Below are 20384 nucleotides of genomic sequence, written 5' to 3' on the forward strand. Positions count from 1 at the left end.
ACTGAAGACATAGTGAAATGGGCTGTAACTGTAGACATAGTGAAATGGACTGTAACTGAAGACAGTGAAATGGACTGTAACTGAAGACATAGTGAAATGGGCTGTAACTGAAGACATAGTGAAATGGGCTGTAACTGAAGACACAGTGAAATGGGCTGTAACTGAAGACAGTGAAATGGGCTGTAACTGAAGACACAGTGAAATGGACTGTAACTGAAGACATAGTGAAATGGGCTGTAACTGAAGACAGTGAAATGGGCTGTAACTGAAGACATAGTGAAATGGGCTGTAACTGAAGACATAGTGAAATGGGCTGTAACTGTAGACATAGTGAAATGGACTGTAACTGAAGACAGTGAAATGGACTGTAACTGAAGACAGTGAAATGGACTGTAACTGAAGACAGTGAAATGGACTGTAACTGAAGACATAGTGAAATGGGCTGTAACTGAAGACATAGTGAAATGGGCTGTAACTGAAGACACAGTGAAATGGGCTGTAACTGAAGACAGTGAAATGGGCTGTAACTGAAGACATAGTGAAATGGGCTGTAACTGTAGACAGTGAAATGGGCTGTAACTGTAGACAGTGAAATGGGCTGTAACTGAAGACAGTGAAATGGGCTGTAACTGAAGACACAGTGAAATGGGCTGTAACTGAAGACAGTGAAATGGGCTGTAACTGAAGACATAGTGAAATGGGCTGTAACTGTAGACAGTGAAATGGGCTGTAACTGTAGACAGTGAAATGGGCTGTAACTGAAGACATAGTGAAATGGGCTGTAACTGTAGACACAGTGAAATGGGCTGTAACTGAAGACATAGTGAAATGGACTGTAACTGAAGACATAGTGAAATGGACTGTAACTGAAGACACAGTGAAATGGACTGTAACTGCAGTTCTCTGCTGAAAAGTGGGTCAAATTGCCAGTAGAACGGTTTAGCAAACTCATCGATGGCTACAAGAAGCGTTTGTATGCAGTTATCTTGGCCAAAGTCTGTGCAACCAAGCACTAGCTCCGGGGGTGTCTATAGTTTTGTCCATGTCATTCATCTTTTTTTTTCTAAATTACAATTGTAAATTGTAAGTTTACAAAAAAAATCTAATTGGTACTGTAATGTTAAAAATGCAATAAGTTGTGGAGACTAAAAGTCACATTCCTCTTGATTGAACAGAGAAAGCCATGTTGTCGTTTGGGAACGAGACGGACAAGCAGTCCTCCACCGGAGCAGCCAACCAACCAGACACGCCCAGCCCCACTCTCGCTACCCCCGACAACCACATCCAGCGCCCGGCAACCACCGTCCCTGGTATCACCATGGAAACAAAACAGAATGTCCTGAGAGAACAGATTCCCACTCAGGTGAGGTGGAGCAGAGAAAGGGATGAAGCGAGGGAGGAGAGGACAGGTGGAGGAAAGCAGAGGAGAGGACATGTTGAGGAGAGGACAGGTGGAGGAAAGCGGAGGAGAGGACAGGTACAGGAAAGCGGAGGAGAGGACAGGTGGAGGAAAGCGGAGGAGAGGACAGGTGGAGGAAAGCGGAGGAGAGGACAGGTGGAGGAAAGCAGAGGAGAGGAGAAAACGGATAAGAGAAATAAAGCGAGGCAAAGTTTTGAAATATCTACACTACTCCCATTGGACCCTGGTTTAAAGTAGTGCACTATATAGGGCCCTGGTCAACAGTAGTACACTATATAGGGAATAGGACCCTGGTCTAAAGTAGTGTACTATATAGGGAATAGGGCCCTGGTCAACAGTAGTGCACTATAAAGGGAATAGGGCCCTGGTCAACAGTAGTGCACTATAAAGGGAATAGGACCCTAGTCTAAAATAGTGTACTATATAGGGAATAGGACCCTAGTCTAAAATAGTGTACTATATAGGGAATAGGGCCCTGGTCAACAGTAGTGCACTATATAGGGAATAGGGCCCTGGTCAACAGTAGTGTACTATATAGGGAATAGGGCCCTGGTCTAAAGTAGTGTACTATATAGGGCCCTGGTCTAAAGTAGTGTACTATATAGGGAATAGGGCCCTGGTCATCAGTAGTGTACTATATAGGGAATAGGGCCCTGGTCAACAGTAGTGTACTATATAGGGAATAGGGCCCTGGTCATCAGTAGTGTACTATATAGGGAATAGGGCTCTGGTCAACAGTAGTGTACTATATAGGGAATAGGGCCCTGGTCAACAGTAGTGTACTATATAGGGAATAGGGCTCTGGTCAACAGTAGTGTACTATATAGGGAATAGGGTCCTGGTCAATAGTAGTGTACTATATAGGGAATAGGGCCCTGGTCAACAGTAGTGTACTATAAAGGGAATAGGGCTCTGGTCAACAGTAGTGTACTATATAGGGAATAGGGCCCTGGTCATCAGTAGTGTACTATATAGGGCCCTGGTCATCAGTAGTGTACTATATAGGGCCCTGGTCTAAAGTAGTGTACTATATAGGGAATAGGGCCCTGGTCAACAGTAGTGTACTATATAGGGAATAGGGCCCTGGTCAACAGTAGTGTACTATATAGGGAATAGGGACCTGGTCAACAGTAGTGTACTATATAGGGAATAGGGCCCTGGTCAACAGTAGTGCACTATAAAGGGAATAGGGCCCTGGTCAACAGTAGTGTACTATATAGGGAATAGGGCCCTGGTCAACAGTAGTGCACTATAAAGGGAATAGGGCCCTGGTCAACAGTAGTGTACTATATAGGGAATAGGGCCCTGGTCTAAAGTAGTGCACTATATAGGGAATAGGGCCCTGGTCAACAGTAGTGCACTATATAGGGAATAGGGCCCTGGTCAACAGTAGTGCACTATATAGGGAATAGGGCCCTGGTCAACAGTAGTGCACTATATAGGGAATAGGGCCCTGGTCAACAGTAGTGCACTATATAGGGAATAGGTCCCTGGTCAACAGTAGTGTACTATATAGGGAATAGGGCTCTGGTCAACAGTAGTGCACTATATAGGGAATAGGGCCCTGGTCAACAGTAGTGCACTATATAGGGAATAGGGCCCTGGTCAACAGTAGTGTACTATATAGGGAATAGGGCCCTGGTCTAAAGTAGTGCACTATATAGGGAATAGGGCCCTGGTCAACAGTAGTGTACTATATAGGGCCCTGGTTAACAGTAGTGCACTATATAGGGAATAGGGCCCTGGTCTAAAGTAGTGCACTATATAGGGAATAGGGCCCTGGTCAACAGTAGTGTACTATATAGGGCCCTGGTTAACAGTAGTGCACTATATAGGGAATAGGGCCCTGGTCAACAGTAGTGTACTATATAGGGCCCTGGTTAACAGTAGTGCACTATAAAGGGAATAGGGCTCAAGCATGATAATACAGGGTGATGGTCAGTCTCCCAGCTGGGTGTGTCAATAGACTCATTCAAATCAAATCAAAGTTTATTTGTCACGTGCGCCGAATACAACAGGTGTAGACCTTACAGTGAAATGCTTGATTACAGGCTCTAACCAATAGTGCAAAAAAGGTGAACAATAGGTAAGTAAAGAAATAAAACAACAGTAAAAAGACAGGCTATATACAGTAGCGAGGCTATATACAGCAGAGAGGCTATATACAGTAGAGAGGCTATATACAGTAGAGAGGCTATATACAGTAGAGAGGCTATATACAGTAGAGAGGCTATATACAGTAGAGAGGCTATATACAGCAGAGAGGCTATATACAGTAGAGAGGCTATATACAGTAGAGAGGCTATATACAGTAGAGAGGCTATATACAGTAGAGAGGCTATATACAGTAGAGAGGCTATAGACAGTAGAGAGGCTATATACAGTAGAGAGGCTATATACAGTAGAGAGGCTATATACAGTAGAGAGGCTATATACAGTAGAGAGGCTATAGACAGTAGAGAGGCTATATACAGTAGAGAGGCTATATACAGTAGAGAGGCTACATACAGTAGATAGGCTATACACAGTAGAGAGGCTATATACAGTAGAGAGGCTATATACAGTAGCGAGGCTATATACAGTAGAGAGGCTATATACAGTAGAGAGGCTATATACAGTAGAGAGGCTATATACAGTAGAGAGGCTATAGACAGTAGAGAGGCTATATACAGTAGAGAGGCTATATACAGTAGAGAGGCTATATACAGTAGAGAGGCTATAGACAGTAGAGAGGCTATATACAGTAGAGAGGCTATATACAGTAGAGAGGCTATATACAGTAGCGAGGCTATATACAGTAGAGAGGCTATATACAGTAGAGAGGCAATATGCAGTAGCGAGGTTATATACAGTAGAGAGGCTATATACAGTAGCGATGCTATATACAGTAGAGAGGCTATATACAGTAGAGAGGCTATATACAGTAGCGAGGCTATACACAGTAGAGAGGCTATATACAGTAGAGAGGCTATATACAGTAGAGAGGCTATATACAGTAGCGAGGCTATATACAGTAGAGAGGCTATATACAGTAGAGAGGCTATATACAGTAGCGAGGCTACATACAGACACCGGTTTGTCAGGCTGATTGAGGTAGTATATGTACATGTAGATATGGTTAAAGTGTCTATTCATGTATGATGAACAGAGAGTAGCAGTAGCGTAAAAGAGGGGTTGGCAGGTGATGGGTGGGACACAATGCAGATAGCCCGGTTAGCCAATGTGCGGGAGCACTGGTTGGTCGGCCCAATTGAGTTAGTATGTACATGAATGTATAGTTAAAGTGACTATGCATATATGATAAACAGAGAGTAGCAGCAGCGTATAAGAGGGGTTGGGGGGGGGCACATAATGCAAATAGTCCGGGTAGCCATTTGGTTACCTGTTCAGGAGTCTTATGGCTTGGGGGTAAAACATTTTGAGAAGCCTTTTTGTCCTAGACTTGAATCTCCGGTACCGCTTGCTGTGCGGTAGTAGAGAGAACAGTCTGTGACTGGGGTGGCTGGGGTCTTTGACAATTTTTAGGGCCTTCCTCTGACACCGCCTGGTGTAGAGGTCCTGGACGGCAGGAAGCTTGGCCCCAGTGATGTACTGGGCCGTACGCACTACCCGCTGTAGCGCCTGGCGGATGGAGGCCGAGCAGTTGCCGTACCAGGCAGTGATGCAACCAGTCAGGATGCTCTCGATGTTGCAGCTGTAGAACCTTTTGAGGATCTCAGGACCCATGCCAAATCTTTTTAGTTTCCTGAGGGGGAATAGGCTTTGTTGTGCCCTCTTCACGACTGTCTTGATGTGTTTGGACCATTCTAGTTTGTTGTTGATGTGGACACCAAGGAACTTGAAGCTCTCAACCTGCTCCACTACAGCCCCGTCGATGAGAATGGGGGCGTGCTCGGTCCTCCTTTTCCTATAGCCCACAATCATCTCCTTAGTCTTGGTTACGTTGAGGGATAGGTTGTTATTCTGGCACCACTCGGCCAGGTCTCTGACTTCCTCCCTATAGGCTGTCTCGTCGTTGTCGGTGATCATGCCTACCACTGTTGTGTCGTCTGCAAACTTAATGATCGTGTTGGAGTCGTGCCTGGCCATGCAGTCATGAGTGAACAAGGAGTACAGGAGGGGACTGAGCACGCACCTCTGGGGAGCTCCAGTGTTGAGGATCAGCGTGGCAGATGTGTTGTTACCTACCCTCACCACCTGGGGGCGGCCCGTCAGGAAGTCCAGGATCCAGTTGCAGAGGGAGGTGTTAAGTCCCAGGATCCTTAGCTTAGTGATGAGCTTTGTGGGTACTATGGTGTTGAACGCTGAGCTGTAGTCAATGAATAGCATTCTCACATAGGTGTTCCTTTTGTCCAGGTGGGAAAGGGCAGTGTGGAGTGCAATAGAGAGTGCATCATCTGTGGATCTGTTGGGGCGGTATGCAAATTGGAGTGGGTCTAGGGTTTCTGGGATAATGATGTTAATGTGAGCCATGACCAGCCTTCAAAACACTTTATGGCTACAGACGTGAATGCTACGGGTCGGTAGTCATTTAGGCAGGTTACCTTGGTGTTCTTGGGCACAGGGACTATGGTGGTCTGCTTGGTCTGCTCGGTCAGGGACATGTTGAAAATATCAGTGAATACACCTGCCAGTTGGTCAGCTCAGCTGTCCTACGTTTATCAGGTGTCCTACGTTTATCAGGTGTCCTGCGTTTATCAGCTGTCCTACGTTTATCAGGTGTCCTGCATTTATCAGGTGTCCTGCGTTTATCAGCTGTCCTGCGTTCATCAGCTGTCCTGTGTTTATCAGGTGTCCTGCGTTTATCAGGTGTCCTGCATTTATCAGGCGTCCTGCGTTTATCAGGTGTCCTGCGTTTATCAGGTGTCCTGCGTTTATCAGGTGTCCTGTGTTTATCAGGCGTCTTGCGTTTATCAGGTGTCCTGTGTTTATCAGGCGTCCTGCGTTTATCAGCTGTCCTGCGTTTATCAGGTGTCCTGTGTTTATCAGGTGTCCTGCGTTTATCAGCTGTCCTGCGTTCATCAGGTGTCCTGCGTTTATCAGGTGTCCTGCGTTTATCAGGTGTCCTGCGTTTATCAGCTGTCCTGCGTTCATCAGCTGTCCTGTGTTTATCAGCTGTCCTGCGTTCATCAGCTGTGCTGTGAAACTAGTTCATCAGACTACTAAAATGCCTGTGCTCTCGGTCTAGGGTCCAAGGCCTGTCTCGTGTCTTTGGCTATGCCGGATTAAGTGATATGACATACTATTCTATAAAATAATTTCTCTGTAATTAATATTACCTGATTAAGCTAATCATGTAAATGTAATTGACTAGAAAGTCGGGGAACCACGAAAGAATGTTTATAGAGCTGTTATCTTCCGAATAAACTCTTAAAGAGCTGGTAATCTTTTTTATTTTTATTTTACCCCCTTTTCGTGGTATCCAATTGTTAGTAATTACTATCTTGTCTCATCGCTACAACTCCCGTACGGGCTCGGGAGAGACGAAGGTCGAAAGCCATGCGTCCTCCGAAACACAACCCAACCAAGCCGCACTGCTTCTTAACACAGCGCGCCTCCAACCCGGAAGCCAGCCGCACCAATGTGTCGGAGGAAACACCGTGCACCTGGCGACCTGGTTAGCGTGTACTGCACCCGGCCCACCACAGGAGTCACTGGTGAGCGATGAGACAAGGATATCCCTACCGGCCAAACCCACCCTAACCCGGACGACGCTAGGCCAATTGTTCGTCGCCCCACAGACCTCCCGATCGCAGCCGGCTGCGACAGAGCCTGGGCGCGAACCCAGAGTCTCTGGTGGCACAGGTAACACTGCGATGCAGTGCCTTAGACCACTGTGCCACCCGGGAGGCCCTTGACCTGGTAATCTTTTACCTCAATAGCAGTCAATATTTAATTGTCACCTTATTTCAGTCTCATCTGAACATCGTAGAATTCTTGGTTATCTTCACGAACCCTGGCTAACAAGTTGAATCAGCAATATAAACTGTGGTTTAATTATTTAATAAATACCTAAATAATCACACAGAGACACAGAATGGATCATACATGGATTACAAATTATGTCCTACAAGAAAACGTCCCTGGTGGACTGCTGGTTACACAAAGAGGGGTTGGGCTTGAATGAAAGCGCGGGAGGACTGAAGAACAAAGGGAGAAGCGGTGTCTCTATCGGGCCGTAGGCAGCTACTCTATCGTAAATACAGAATCTTATGCATTCTAAATAACTGCTCATTTGGAAAAGGAAAATGTAATAAATATTTACTCTGAGCTGCGCTTCAATAGGTTGGTTGTAGATGGAAGGCCGTGTTGCACTTTGAAGAGTGTCTCTGGTGGTAAACAAGATACGTTGTAGTGTCGTCGATGTGTTGTAGACCGGATACGTCGTCCGTCCTTTCCTAGCCCACATTTACAGCGGCCGCTGCTAACTCAACGGCTAAGAGGTATCACTTCTGGAGTGAATAAGAGTTCAAAGTTCATACCAAGTTGCCATACTTTTAGCTCATGCTATATTCTGGCTGATATAGTCGAAATTCATCCTTTCGGCGTGTTGATCATCATCTTCACGTTGAAATTCGATGCTAATTTCGTTAGGTTATTATCTGAGCCCTTTCAACGTGGAGATCGTCGTCCTCTCGTTCTTGGAACACAAAGTTACATTTTCGTCAATAGTATATAGGAGGGGAGAGAAGGGTGTGTTTCATAGTTTATAACCAATGTCTCTTCACATGGGCGGGGCCACTGAGTGAGCAGAGCTTTAACCTTATGAAAACCCAATTCTCTCATTTGGAAGCAAAATTTAAATTTAATCTTTTCACAAATAGTTTCAAATTTAAACATTTAAATTGCACAACAATTCCATGTGAATCTGATAACTATAATGTGTAGACTTTCCAAGATACAGTTTATGTCGTCCTGTCATCAGTAATAATGTCTCAGATGACAACTGATCTGGCATCAGGGCCCTGAGAGAGTAAACCAATGCATATTTTCAACTGGTTGGATTACCGAAATATGGTTCCTTTCCCCCCACCTTTTGATGTTCCCCGACTCTCTGTTTAACAAAGGCTTTTCAAGAGTCCCTCTGTAGAGTCAAGAGAGAGAGGGAAGGGAGAAAGGTATTAATGGGGGGGGGGGGGGGTCATAAACCTCACCCACAGGCCAACGTCATGACACCTGCCTAACGAGTCCATAACCTGAAGACGTGTCCTTACGATTAAGCAGAAAGGTCTTTGTACTCTGAGGGAGGCAGCTTAGTTTCTAGAGCTTCTGACCTCTGACTGGCAGCGTTGACCATCTGGGCCAGACAGCTCCAGCTTCTGACCACTGACTGGCAGCGTTGACCATCTGGGCCAGACAGCTCCAGCTTCTGACCACTGACTGGCAGCGTTGACCATCTGGGCCAGACAGCTCCAGCTTCTGACCTCTGACTGGCAGCGTTGACCATCTGGGCCAGACAGCTCCAGCTTCTGACCACTGACTGGCAGCGTTGACCATCTGGGCCAGACAGCTCCAGCTTCTGACCTCTGACTGGCAGCGTTGACCATCTGGGCCAGACAGCTCCAGCATTGTTTGGTCCTTCAGATGTTTGTAGTTGAGGTTTTGCCAGGTCCCACTCGCAAAGGAGTTTTGTCACCTCAAGGATTTTTTCCCCAGGTTGAATAAAGTTTAAATAAATACAGAGTATAAATAATAAAGTAGATCCAGTCTCCATGAACCCCAAACGGCACCTGGAAGTCACAATATGAAACCCTTCCTTTTATCAACTCCCAACAGGAAATTGCCTCAGACGCCTTGAGAGTATAGCTTCTGGAATAGGACAGTACACAGCAAGGAGACAGTCATATGTGCAACAACTAAACATAGTAAACATACAAACACAACAGGTCTGTCTTTATTCTAAACGTACAACACAACAGGTCTGTCTTTATTCTAAACGTACAACTCAACAGGTCTGTCTTTATTCTAAACATACAACAACACAGGTCTGTCTTTATTCTAAACATACAACTCAACAGGTCTGTCTTTATTCTAAACATACAACAACACAGGTCTGTCTTTATTCTAAACATACAACTCAACAGGTCTGTCTTTATTCTGTCTTTATTCTAAACATACAACTCAACAGGTCTGTCTTTATTCTAAACATACAACTCAACAGGTCTGTCTTTATTCTAAACATACAACACAACAGGTCTGTCTTTATTCTAAACATACAACACAACAGGTCTGTCTTTATTCTAAACATACAACTCAACAGGTCTGTCTTTATTCTGTCTTTATTCTAAACATACAACTCAACAGGTCTGTCTTTATTCTAAACATACAACAACACAGGTCTGTCTTTATTCTAAACATACAACTCAACAGGTCTGTCTTTATTCTAAACATACAACACAACAGGTCTGTCTTTATTCTAAACGTACAACACAACAGGTCTGTCTTTATTCTAAACATACAACACAACAGGTCTGTCTTTATTCTAAACATACAACTCAACAGGTCTGTCTTTATTCTAAACATACAACTCAACAGGTCTGTCTTTATTCTGTCTTTATTCTAAACATACAACTCAACAGGTCTGTCTTTATTCTAAACATACAACACAACAGGTCTGTCTTTATTCTAAACATACAACACAACAGGTCTGTCTTTATTCTAAACATACAACTCAACAGGTCTGTCTTTATTCTAAACGTACAACTCAACAGGTCTGTCTTTATTCTAAACATACAACACAACAGGTCTGTCTTTATTCTAAAATTACAACTCAACAGGTCTGTCTTTATTCTAAACATACAACACAACAGGTCTGTCTTTATTCTAAACATACAACACAACAGGTCTGTCTTTATTCTAAACATACAACACAACAGGTCTGTCTTTATTCTAAACATACAACACAACAGGTCTGTCTTTATTCTAAACATACAACTCAACAGGTCTGTCTTTATTCTAAACATACAACACAACAGGTCTGTCTTTATTCTAAACATACAACTCAACAGGTCTGTCTTTATTCTAAACATACAACTCAACAGGTCTGTCTTTATTCTAAACATACAACTCAACAGGTCTGTCTTTATTCTAAACATACAACTCAACAGGTCTGTCTTTATTCTAAACATACAACTCAACAGGTCTGTCTTTATTCTAAACATACAACACAACAGGTCTGTCTTTATTCTAAACGTACAACTCAACAGGTCTGTCTTTATTCTAAACATACAACTCAACAGGTCTGTCTTTATTCTAAACATACAACACAACAGGTCTGTCTTTATTCTAAACATACAACTCAACAGGTCTATCTTTATTCTAAACATACAACTCAACAGGTCTGTCTTTATTCTAAACATACAACTCAACAGGTCTGTCTTTATTCTAAACATACAACACAACAGGTCTGTCTTTATTCTAAACATACAACTCAACAGGTCTGTCTTTATTCTAAACGTACAACTCAACAGGTCTGTCTTTATTCTAAACATACAACACAACAGGTCTGTCTTTATTCTAAACATACAACTCAACAGGTCTGTCTTTATTCTAAACATACAACTCAACAGGTCTGTCTTTATTCTAAACATACAACTCAACAGGTCTGTCTTTATTCTAAACATACAACACAACAGGTCTGTCTTTATTCTAAACATACAACTCAACAGGTCTGTCTTTATTCTAAACGTACAACTCAACAGGTCTGTCTTTATTCTAAACATACAACACAACAGGTCTGTCTTTATTCTAAACATACAACTCAACAGGTCTGTCTTTATTCTAAACATACAACTCAACAGGTCTGTCTTTATTCTAAACATACAACTCAACAGGTCTGTCTTTATTCTAAACATACAACTCAACAGGTCTGTCTTTATTCTAAACATACAACACAACAGGTCTGTCTTTATTCTAAACATACAACACAACAGGTCTGTCTTTATTCTAAACATACAACTCAACAGGTCTGTCTTTATTCTAAACATACAACACAACAGGTCTGTCTTTATTCTAAACGTACAACTCAACAGGTCTATCTTTATTCTAAACATACAACACAACAGGTCTGTCTTTATTCTAAACATACAACACAACAGGTCTGTCTTTATTCTAAACGTACAACTCAACAGGTCTATCTTTATTCTAAACATACAACTCAACAGGTCTGTCTTTATTCTAAACATACAACTGAACAGGTCTGTCTTTATTCTAAACATACAACTCAACAGGTCTGTCTTTATTCTAAACATACAACTCAACAGGTCTATCTTTATTCTAAACATACAACACAACAGGTCTGTCTTTATTCTAAACATACAACTCAACAGGTCTGTCTTTATTCTAAACGTACAACTCAACAGGTCTGTCTTTATTCTAAACGTACAACTCAACAGGTCTGTCTTTATTCTGTCTTTATTCTAAACATACAACACAACAGGTCTGTCTTTATTCTAAACATACAACATCACAGGTCTGTCTTTATTCTAAACATACAACACAACAGGTCTGTCTTTATTCTAAACATACAACACAACAGGTCTGTCTTTATTCTAAACATACAACTCAACAGGTCTGTCTTTATTCTAAACATACAACTCAACAGGTCTGTCTTTATTCTAAACATACAACTCAACAGGTCTGTCTTTATTCTAAACATACAACTCAACAGGTCTGTCTTTATTCTAAACATACAACTCAACAGGTCTGTCTTTATTCTAAACATACAACTCAACAGGTCTGTCTTTATTCTAAACATACAACTCAACAGGTCTGTCTTTATTCTAAACATACAACTCAACAGGTCTGTCTTTATTCTAAACATACAACTCAACAGGTCTGTCTTTATTCTAAACATACAACTCAACAGGTCTATCTTTATTCTAAACATACAAACACAACAGGTCTGTCTTTATTCTAAACATACAACTCAACAGGTCTGTCTTTATTCTAAACATACAAACACAACAGGTCTGTCTTTATTCTAAACATACAACTCAACAGGTCTGTCTTTATTCTGTCTTTATTCTAAACATACAACTCAACAGGTCTATCTTTAGTCTCAACGTACAACTCGACAGGTCTGTCTTTAGTCTGTCTTTATTCTAAACATACAACACAACAGGTCTGTCTTTATTCTAAATGTACAACTCAACAGGTCTGTCTTTATTCTGTCTTTATTCTAAACATACAACTCAACAGGTCTGTCTTTAGTCTCAACGTACAACTCAACAGGTCTGTCTTTAGTCTGTCTTTATTCTAAACATACAACTCAACAGGTCTGTCTTTAGTCTGTCTTTATTCTAAACGTACAACTCAACAGGTCTGTCTTTAGTCTCAACGTACAACTCAACAGGTCTGTCTTTAGTCTGTCTTTATTCTAAACATACAACTCAACAGGTCTGTCTTTAGTCTCAACGTACAACTCAACAGGTCTGTCTTTAGTCTGTCTTTATTCTAAACATACAACTCAACAGGTCTGTCTTTAGTCTCAACGTACAACTCAACAGGTCTGTCTTTATTCTGTCTTTATTCTAAACATACAACTCAACAGGTCTGTCTTTAGTCTCAACGTACAACTCAACAGGTCTGTCTTTAGTCTGTCTTTATTCTAAACATACAACTCAACAGGTCTGTCTTTAGTCTGTCTTTATTCTAAACGTACAACTCAACAGGTCTGTCTTTAGTCTCAACGTACAACTCAACAGGTCTGTCTTTAGTCTGTCTTTATTCTAAACATACAACTCAACAGGTCTGTCTTTAGTCTCAACGTACAACTCAACAGGTCTGTCTTTAGTCTGTCTTTATTCTAAACATACAACACAACAGGTCTGTCTTTAGTCTCAACGTACAACTCAACAGGTCTGTCTGTAGTCTGACATGTACAGTAAATGCATTACCAACAGGAAATAGCGGGTGATGTCTGGACAACTTGCAGAGTAGTGCTGTCTTTTTGTTTAAACATGTCCCTTCCCTTCTCCCCAGATGAATGAAATACATGTTAAACTGCTCTTTCCTAACAGTGGTTGTGTCTCCACGTGCAGGTGAATGAGGAGGATAGACTGTGGGGTGATGATGGTGAAGAATCCAACCTGCTGTCTCCAGGGTTGTTGGACCATGGAGCTCCTCCTCTCCACCTGTCTGCAGTGAGCTGGACCCTTCCACTGGGCCTCTCCCTGCTGCTGCTGCTCGGATACCAGTAGACCCTGGTCTGGGCCTGGTCTAGCCCTGGGGCTCCATAGACTACACTTCAGACGGACTTACCTAGGGGTGGAGAGAGAGAGAGAGAGATGTAAATGTGTAAAGGAAGAGGAAGGGATTTTCCTTCTCTCCTCCTTACTCCTCCCTTCACAGACCACTCATCTCTCCTCCTTACTCCACCCTTCACAGACCACTCATCTCTCCTCCTTACTCCACCCTTCACAGACCACTCATCTCTCCTCCTTACTCCTCCCTTCACAAACCACTCATCTCTCCTCCTTACTCCTCCCTTCACAGACCACTCTTCTCTCCTCCTTACTCCTCCCTTCACAGACCACTCTTCTCTCCTCCTTACTCCTCCCTTCAAACCACTCATCTCTCCTCCTTCCACCTCATCTCTTTTGGTGACCTCACAGTGGAATCACCTCATCTCTTTTGGTGACCTCACAGTGGAACCACATCTCTTTTGGCGACCTCACAGTGGAACCACATCTCTTTTGGTGACCTCACAGTGCCCCTGGAAAGGAAGAGAGGGTACTAATGTGCCAGAAGGAATTCTGGTATCCCCATTTCCTCTACGATCCTGAGATTCTACCGCTCCATATACACACAGACAGACAGACATGTTCGACTCTACCTATCCTACAGTATGTACAGTATATGTAAGCTTCAGTGCAGGACTGATTGTTGAAGGTGTTTTAAAAGTGTACAGAGGACAGAAAGAGCAGCTGTTTTCTCTGGGACACTCAGATCGGCTGAACTCTCTGTCAGAACAGACCGACCGGGTTCTAACGGCTCCAAAACATTCACAACATTCCTCCATCATGTAATATATTGACGTTCTGAAGACTCTCCTCCTCCAAAACCAACTGTCCTGATAGACACAGCAGCACATTATCAGAACAGAGAATTAGTCTGCGTCCCAAATGGCACCCTTTTCCCTATACAGTGTACTACTGTTATATAGGGAATAGGGCCCTGTTCAACAGTAGTGCACTATATAGGGAATAGGGCCCTGTTCAACAGTAGTGTACTATATAGGGAATAGGGTTCTATTTGGGACACATTTTTAAACTCCTCATTCAACCACTCACCTCTTTTCTTTCCTTTTTTACTTCAGCTAAGTCATAGTTTAATCACTTTGTTACCAGCCACACTAAGTCATAGTTCATAACTACATAAGAGGAGAATGTCTACAGCATGCCGTTAAGTAACCTTTTACTAAACCGTTTGGTTCTGTATAGTAATGTATAGTAATGTTTAAGTTACAGACATCTGGTAGAGCACATTTCTGTTGTCATGACATCCTTTACAGGGTGAAATGAAGAAGATTGTAGTGTGTCCTTAAAGGCACCCTATTCCCTATATAGTGTAGGACCCATAGAGTTCTGGTCTAAAGTAGTGCACTATATAGTGAATAGGGGGTCATTTGGGACCAGGCCGAGACTTGTACCTGAGATTCCCTGATAATGTTGATATTGAAATGAACTGTTTAATATGTTTAGAGAAAAGGTGAATTACACAGTAAATATATTTTTTACGTTTGTTGATTTCACCACACCAAAAAAAAATATATATATATGTCATGTTTTGCCATGTGGAGATCCTGGGGAAGATGGATGATATGGATGGTTCTTAGAGAGACTTTTCACACTTCCCCTGTCCCATGTGTCAGCCTACCTCTCACAGGGAACCACTCCCCACATGGGACAAACAGAACAGAGAGCTTCTTTAAAAAGCACAGCTCATATTTGTGAGTCAGCCATATTTGTTATCATGTTTAATATTGATACTATATTGATACTAGTGATGAGAGACAGCGGTTGGGTGGACGTGGTGATCAGTGACTCAACTTTAAAAACCCTTTTCCCCCCCATAGCACAGAACCCAGTACTGGAGTCTAGGAAGAGTTGCAAAAATCTGGTAATTTTCCCCCAAATTCCCAAGTTTTCCAGAACTTCTGTTTGGAAGATTCCTGGAATCAGAAGGAATTCAAAATCCTCAAACCAGGATTTCAGGAAAACCTGATCATTTTGTCTAGTCAAGTACAGACTAAAACAGAAGCTCCTGGAAGCCTCTGGCTGCATACCAAATGGCACCCTATACCCTACACACTGTAGTGCACTACGTAAGATCAAAACCCTATGGACCCTGGTCAAACGTAGTACACTACGAAGGAAAAAGGGTACCATTTGAGAAGCAGCCTAAAACAGTTGAATATGTCCTGGATATGTCCTCAGTCTTCATCACTAGTTATGTTTTGCCCTGTTCCGATTGGTTTGTTGTGTGATTAAAAAGAGAGTGAATCAGTCAGAGGGTGTGTCCTGCTGTTCTTCTGCACCGACACAGAGACGACAGACTAACCTGCTGTCTGCTCCTCTCTCTCGCTCTGGGGAACGGGTGCTTCTTGTCCCTCTGGTTCCTGATTGGACGATCTCATACGTCACTCCCAGTCCCTGACAGATAATGCCAGATGACACTGTACCGTGGAGTGACTTTACCTCCAGTTTCTATGAGGTTTGTTCCAGAAAGCAGGATTACTAAGTTAACCAGCTATGTAATTGTCTAAAATTGCTTGAAATAACTTAATGTAATATACTTAAAATTGGCTTAAAATTAATGTAATATACTTAAAATTGGCAAGGTATAATTGACTCGGAAACAACATCCAATACCCAAGTTTATCTTTCTTAATAACCTCTTAGATGTAATGGTAACATGTTGATTTCCACCTAAATAGACATACCTAAAGGAACTGCTATTCATGTGTAATTACATGATTCTGACATGCCCATATTTGGTATATTTTAGAAAGAAGATATCTGGGAGATTATGAGGAAATGATCAGAAGATAATTTACATTTACATTTAAGTCATTTAGCAGACGCTCTTATCCAGAGCGACTTACAAATTGGAAAGTTCATACATATTCATCCTGGTCCCCCCGTGGGAAATGAACCCACAACCCTGGCGTTGCAAGCGCCATGCTCTACCAACTGAGCCACACAGATAATATAGATACCTAGTTCAGAATACACAAGATCAAGCAAACACAAAAATAACAGGTGAATTATTGATGACTAGAGCTGGAAACACATCAGATGGCTTCCGAAACATGTGAAAAATATCAGAAATAAAAAAATCGGGATTGATAGACCTAACAACTAGAAATGGGCAGATGTTGTAGTAAGTGGTGTCAGGTGTGGTCACGGGACGTTTCCAAGTGTCCCTAAACCTCTCCAAAGTGGCATATGTCTGTAAATTAGATAATTCCAGTGCTATTACATATTTGCAATCCCTAAATGCTATTTGTTCAGTATAAAAACACAATTTCTACCATATCAACCTCTCTCAAACATTGTGGTGGGGCCTCCCGAGTGGTGCAGTGGTCTAAGGCACTAGAGATTCTGGGTTCGAATCCAGGCTCTGTCGCAGCCGGCCGCGACCGGGAGACCAATGGGGCGGTGCACAATTGGCCCTGCGGTTTGGCCGGCAGGGATGTCCTTGTCCCATCGCGCACTAGCGACTCCTGTGGCGGGCCGGGCGCAGTGTACGCTGACACGGTCACCAGGTGCACGGTGTTTCCTCCGACACATTGGTGCGGCTGGCTTCTGGGGTTAAGCGGGCATTGTGTCAAGAAGCAGTGCGGCTTGGCTGGGTTGTGTTTCAGAGGACGGCTCTCGACCTTCGCCTCTCCCGAGTCCGTACGGGAGTTGCAGCGATGGGACAAGACTGTAACTACCAATTGGATACCACGAAATTGGGGAGAAAAATAAATGGTGGGGACAACACATATCCAAGTGTTTTCATCATATCTTTCATGGGCAAAGATATAGTCGGTGGACATTCGATGTTGCCATTAAGTCATATGTCATCAGATAACGTTGGCCAGATTTGTTCCTACCAACCTAAGGATTCATTTCCTACCCCCCCCCCATGTAGTTATAGCTCAAACACAGACCAAATCGAAGCTTACCTTGTAAGATGTTTGACCCTCGGAGCTGGTGATCAATAACGGGAGGTCACAGGGAGACAAATAAGACATCCTCATGATCTGTGGAGTCCCGGCTTTCGGTGTGAATCGACGTATTCCGTGTTTATCTCGTTTCTGCTTCACAACGCTAACCGGAACGTAGGTGGCAGCCATCTTGAAATGAGGTCATCGGCACAGCCATACATTCGTATGCCCGTATATGGTAGTAAGTCACACTAAAGATTTTAAGGCAACGATCAATAGCCAAGATACTCAGCTTTCCGCAGATAGGAGCTTCTGTTCTGATACCAGACTGAATTCAATAAAACTAGTCAAATAGGGTCATTTAAGAGGACAACCAGAAAACCAAGAGATTTACTGTTCATCCAAGTTATCTGATCATCGAGGTTAGCTGAATAACTGAATAAAATCCACTCATTCCTTTCATTTACAGTGTTAAATAACACAAATATTTTTTGGGGTGAACAAATCTTTCATTTTGGCATTATAATAACGTTGGTAGCAACATGGAAATGTCTTTGTGGAAATCCGACTACAAAATTCACAATGTAATGCTCTCTCTATAGTGTGGCTAGCGAGCAAAAATGTTTCTCGACGTACAGTATACACTGACTTAGCTAGCGATCAACGTACACTGACTTAGCTAGCGAGCAACGTACACTGACTTAGCTAGCGAGCAACGTACACTGACTTAGCTAGCGAGCAACGTACACTGACTTAGCTAGCGAGCAACGTACACTGACTTAGCTAGCGAGCAACGTACACTGACGTACAGTGACTTAGCGTTAGTTCAGCAACCGCGTGACGCAGCATGACGATGTGAACGTGATTGGTCGACAGTCAGCTGGGCGGGGCGTTATACGTTCCGTTATGCGTTGGGTCCCCATCTCCTTTCTGTAACATCTCCACAGCACCACGCAACCCTGGACCAGAGAGCCAGACACATAGGACAAAATGGGCATGATCCTCCATTCAATTACCCATCTCTCCAGGTAGGAAGATCGCCAAAAACATGATCAATGGCTCATTGTAGAGAAGATATCCTCCTGAGTGATGACATCAGCCAGTATTGTAATCTGACATGTATGACAGACGTTTTAGTGATCTACAATTCATATTCCTGTTAACTTCCAGTGTAGTGAGAGAGACTTTACCACAGTACTACGTCCTAATGAGAGAGACTTTACCACAGTACTACGTCATACTGAGAGAGACTTTACCACAGTACTACGTCCTACTGAGAGAGACTTTACCACAGTACTACGTCATACTGAGAGAGACTTTACCACAGTACTACGTCATACTGAGACTTTACCACAGTACTACGTCATACTGAGAGAGACTTTACCACAGTACTACGTCCTACTGAGAGAGACTTTACCACAGTACTACATCATACTGAGAGAGACTTTACCACAGTATTACGTCATACTGAGAGAGACTTTACCACAGTATTACGTCATACTGAGAGAGACTTTACCACAGTACTACGTCATACTGAGAGAGACTTTACCACAGTACTACGTCATACTGAGAGAGACTTTACCACAGTCTACGTCATACTGAGAGAGACTTTACCACAGTGCTACGTCAAACTGAGAGAGACTTTACCACAGTACTACGTCACACTGAGAGAGACTTTACCACAGTACTATGTCATACTGAGAGAGACTTTAACACAGTACTACATCATACTGAGAGAAACTTTACCACAGTACTACATCATACTGAGAGAGACTTTACCACAGTACTACGTCATACTGAGAGAGACTTTACCACAGTACTACGTCATACTGAGAGAGACTTTACCACAGTACTACGTCATACTGAGAGAGACTTTACCACAGTACTACGTCCTACTGAGAGAGAGACTTTACCACAGTACTACGTCATACTGAGAGAGACTTTACCACAGTACTACGTCATACTGAGAGAGACTTTACCACAGTACTACGTCCTACTGAGAGAGACTTTACCACAGTACTACGTCATACTGAGAGAGACTTTACCACAGTCCTACGTTATACTGAGAGAGAGACTTTACCACAGTACTACGTCATACTGAGAGAGACTTTACCACAGTACTACGTCCTACTGAGAGAGACTTTACCACAGTACTACGTCATACTGAGAGAGACTTTACCACAGTACTACGTCATACTGAGACTTTACCACAGTACTACGTCATACTGAGACTTTACCACAGTACTACGTCATACTGAGAGAGACTTTACCACAGTACTACGTCATACTGAGAGAGACTTTACCACAGTACTACATCATACTGAGAGAGACTTTACCACAGTATTACGTCATACTGAGAGAGACTTTACCACAGTATTACGTCATACTGAGAGAGAATTTACCACAGTACTACGTCATACTGAGAGAGACTTTACCACAGTACTACGTCATACTGAGAGAGACTTTACCACAGTCTACGTCATACTGAGAGAGACTTTACCACAGTACTACGTCAAACTGAGAGAGACTTTACCACAGTACTACGTCACACTGAGAGAGACTTTACCACAGTACTATGTCATACTGAGAGAGACTTTACCACAGTACTACATCATACTGAGAGAAACTTTACCACAGTACTACATCATACTGAGAGAGACTTTACCACAGTACTACGTCATACTGAGAGAGACTTTACCACAGTACTACGTCATACTGAGAGAGACTTTACCACAGTACTACGTCATACTGAGAGAGACTTTACCACAGTACTACGTCCTACTGAGAGAGAGACTTTACCACAGTACT

The 20384-nt window shown here is 42.8% G+C and overlaps 1 protein-coding gene across 1 annotated transcript in view; it reads left to right on the top strand.

The window, feature by feature from the left end:
- gfra4a (GDNF family receptor alpha 4a) overlaps positions 1-15931 on the top strand; it is a 432301-nt gene extending 416370 nt beyond the window's left edge. The window contains exons 8-9 of the mRNA XM_071382381.1: positions 1176-1363; positions 13462-15931. Coding sequence (XP_071238482.1) covers positions 1176-1363; positions 13462-13620 — 347 coding nt within the window. The 3' untranslated portion in view covers positions 13621-15931. The remainder of the gene's footprint in view (positions 1-1175; positions 1364-13461) is intronic.
- The last annotated feature ends 4453 nt before the right edge of the window (positions 15932-20384 follow it).

This window comes from Salvelinus alpinus, chromosome 34 (genome assembly GCF_045679555.1).
Source record: "Salvelinus alpinus chromosome 34, SLU_Salpinus.1, whole genome shotgun sequence".
Taxonomy (NCBI): domain Eukaryota; kingdom Metazoa; phylum Chordata; class Actinopteri; order Salmoniformes; family Salmonidae; genus Salvelinus; species Salvelinus alpinus.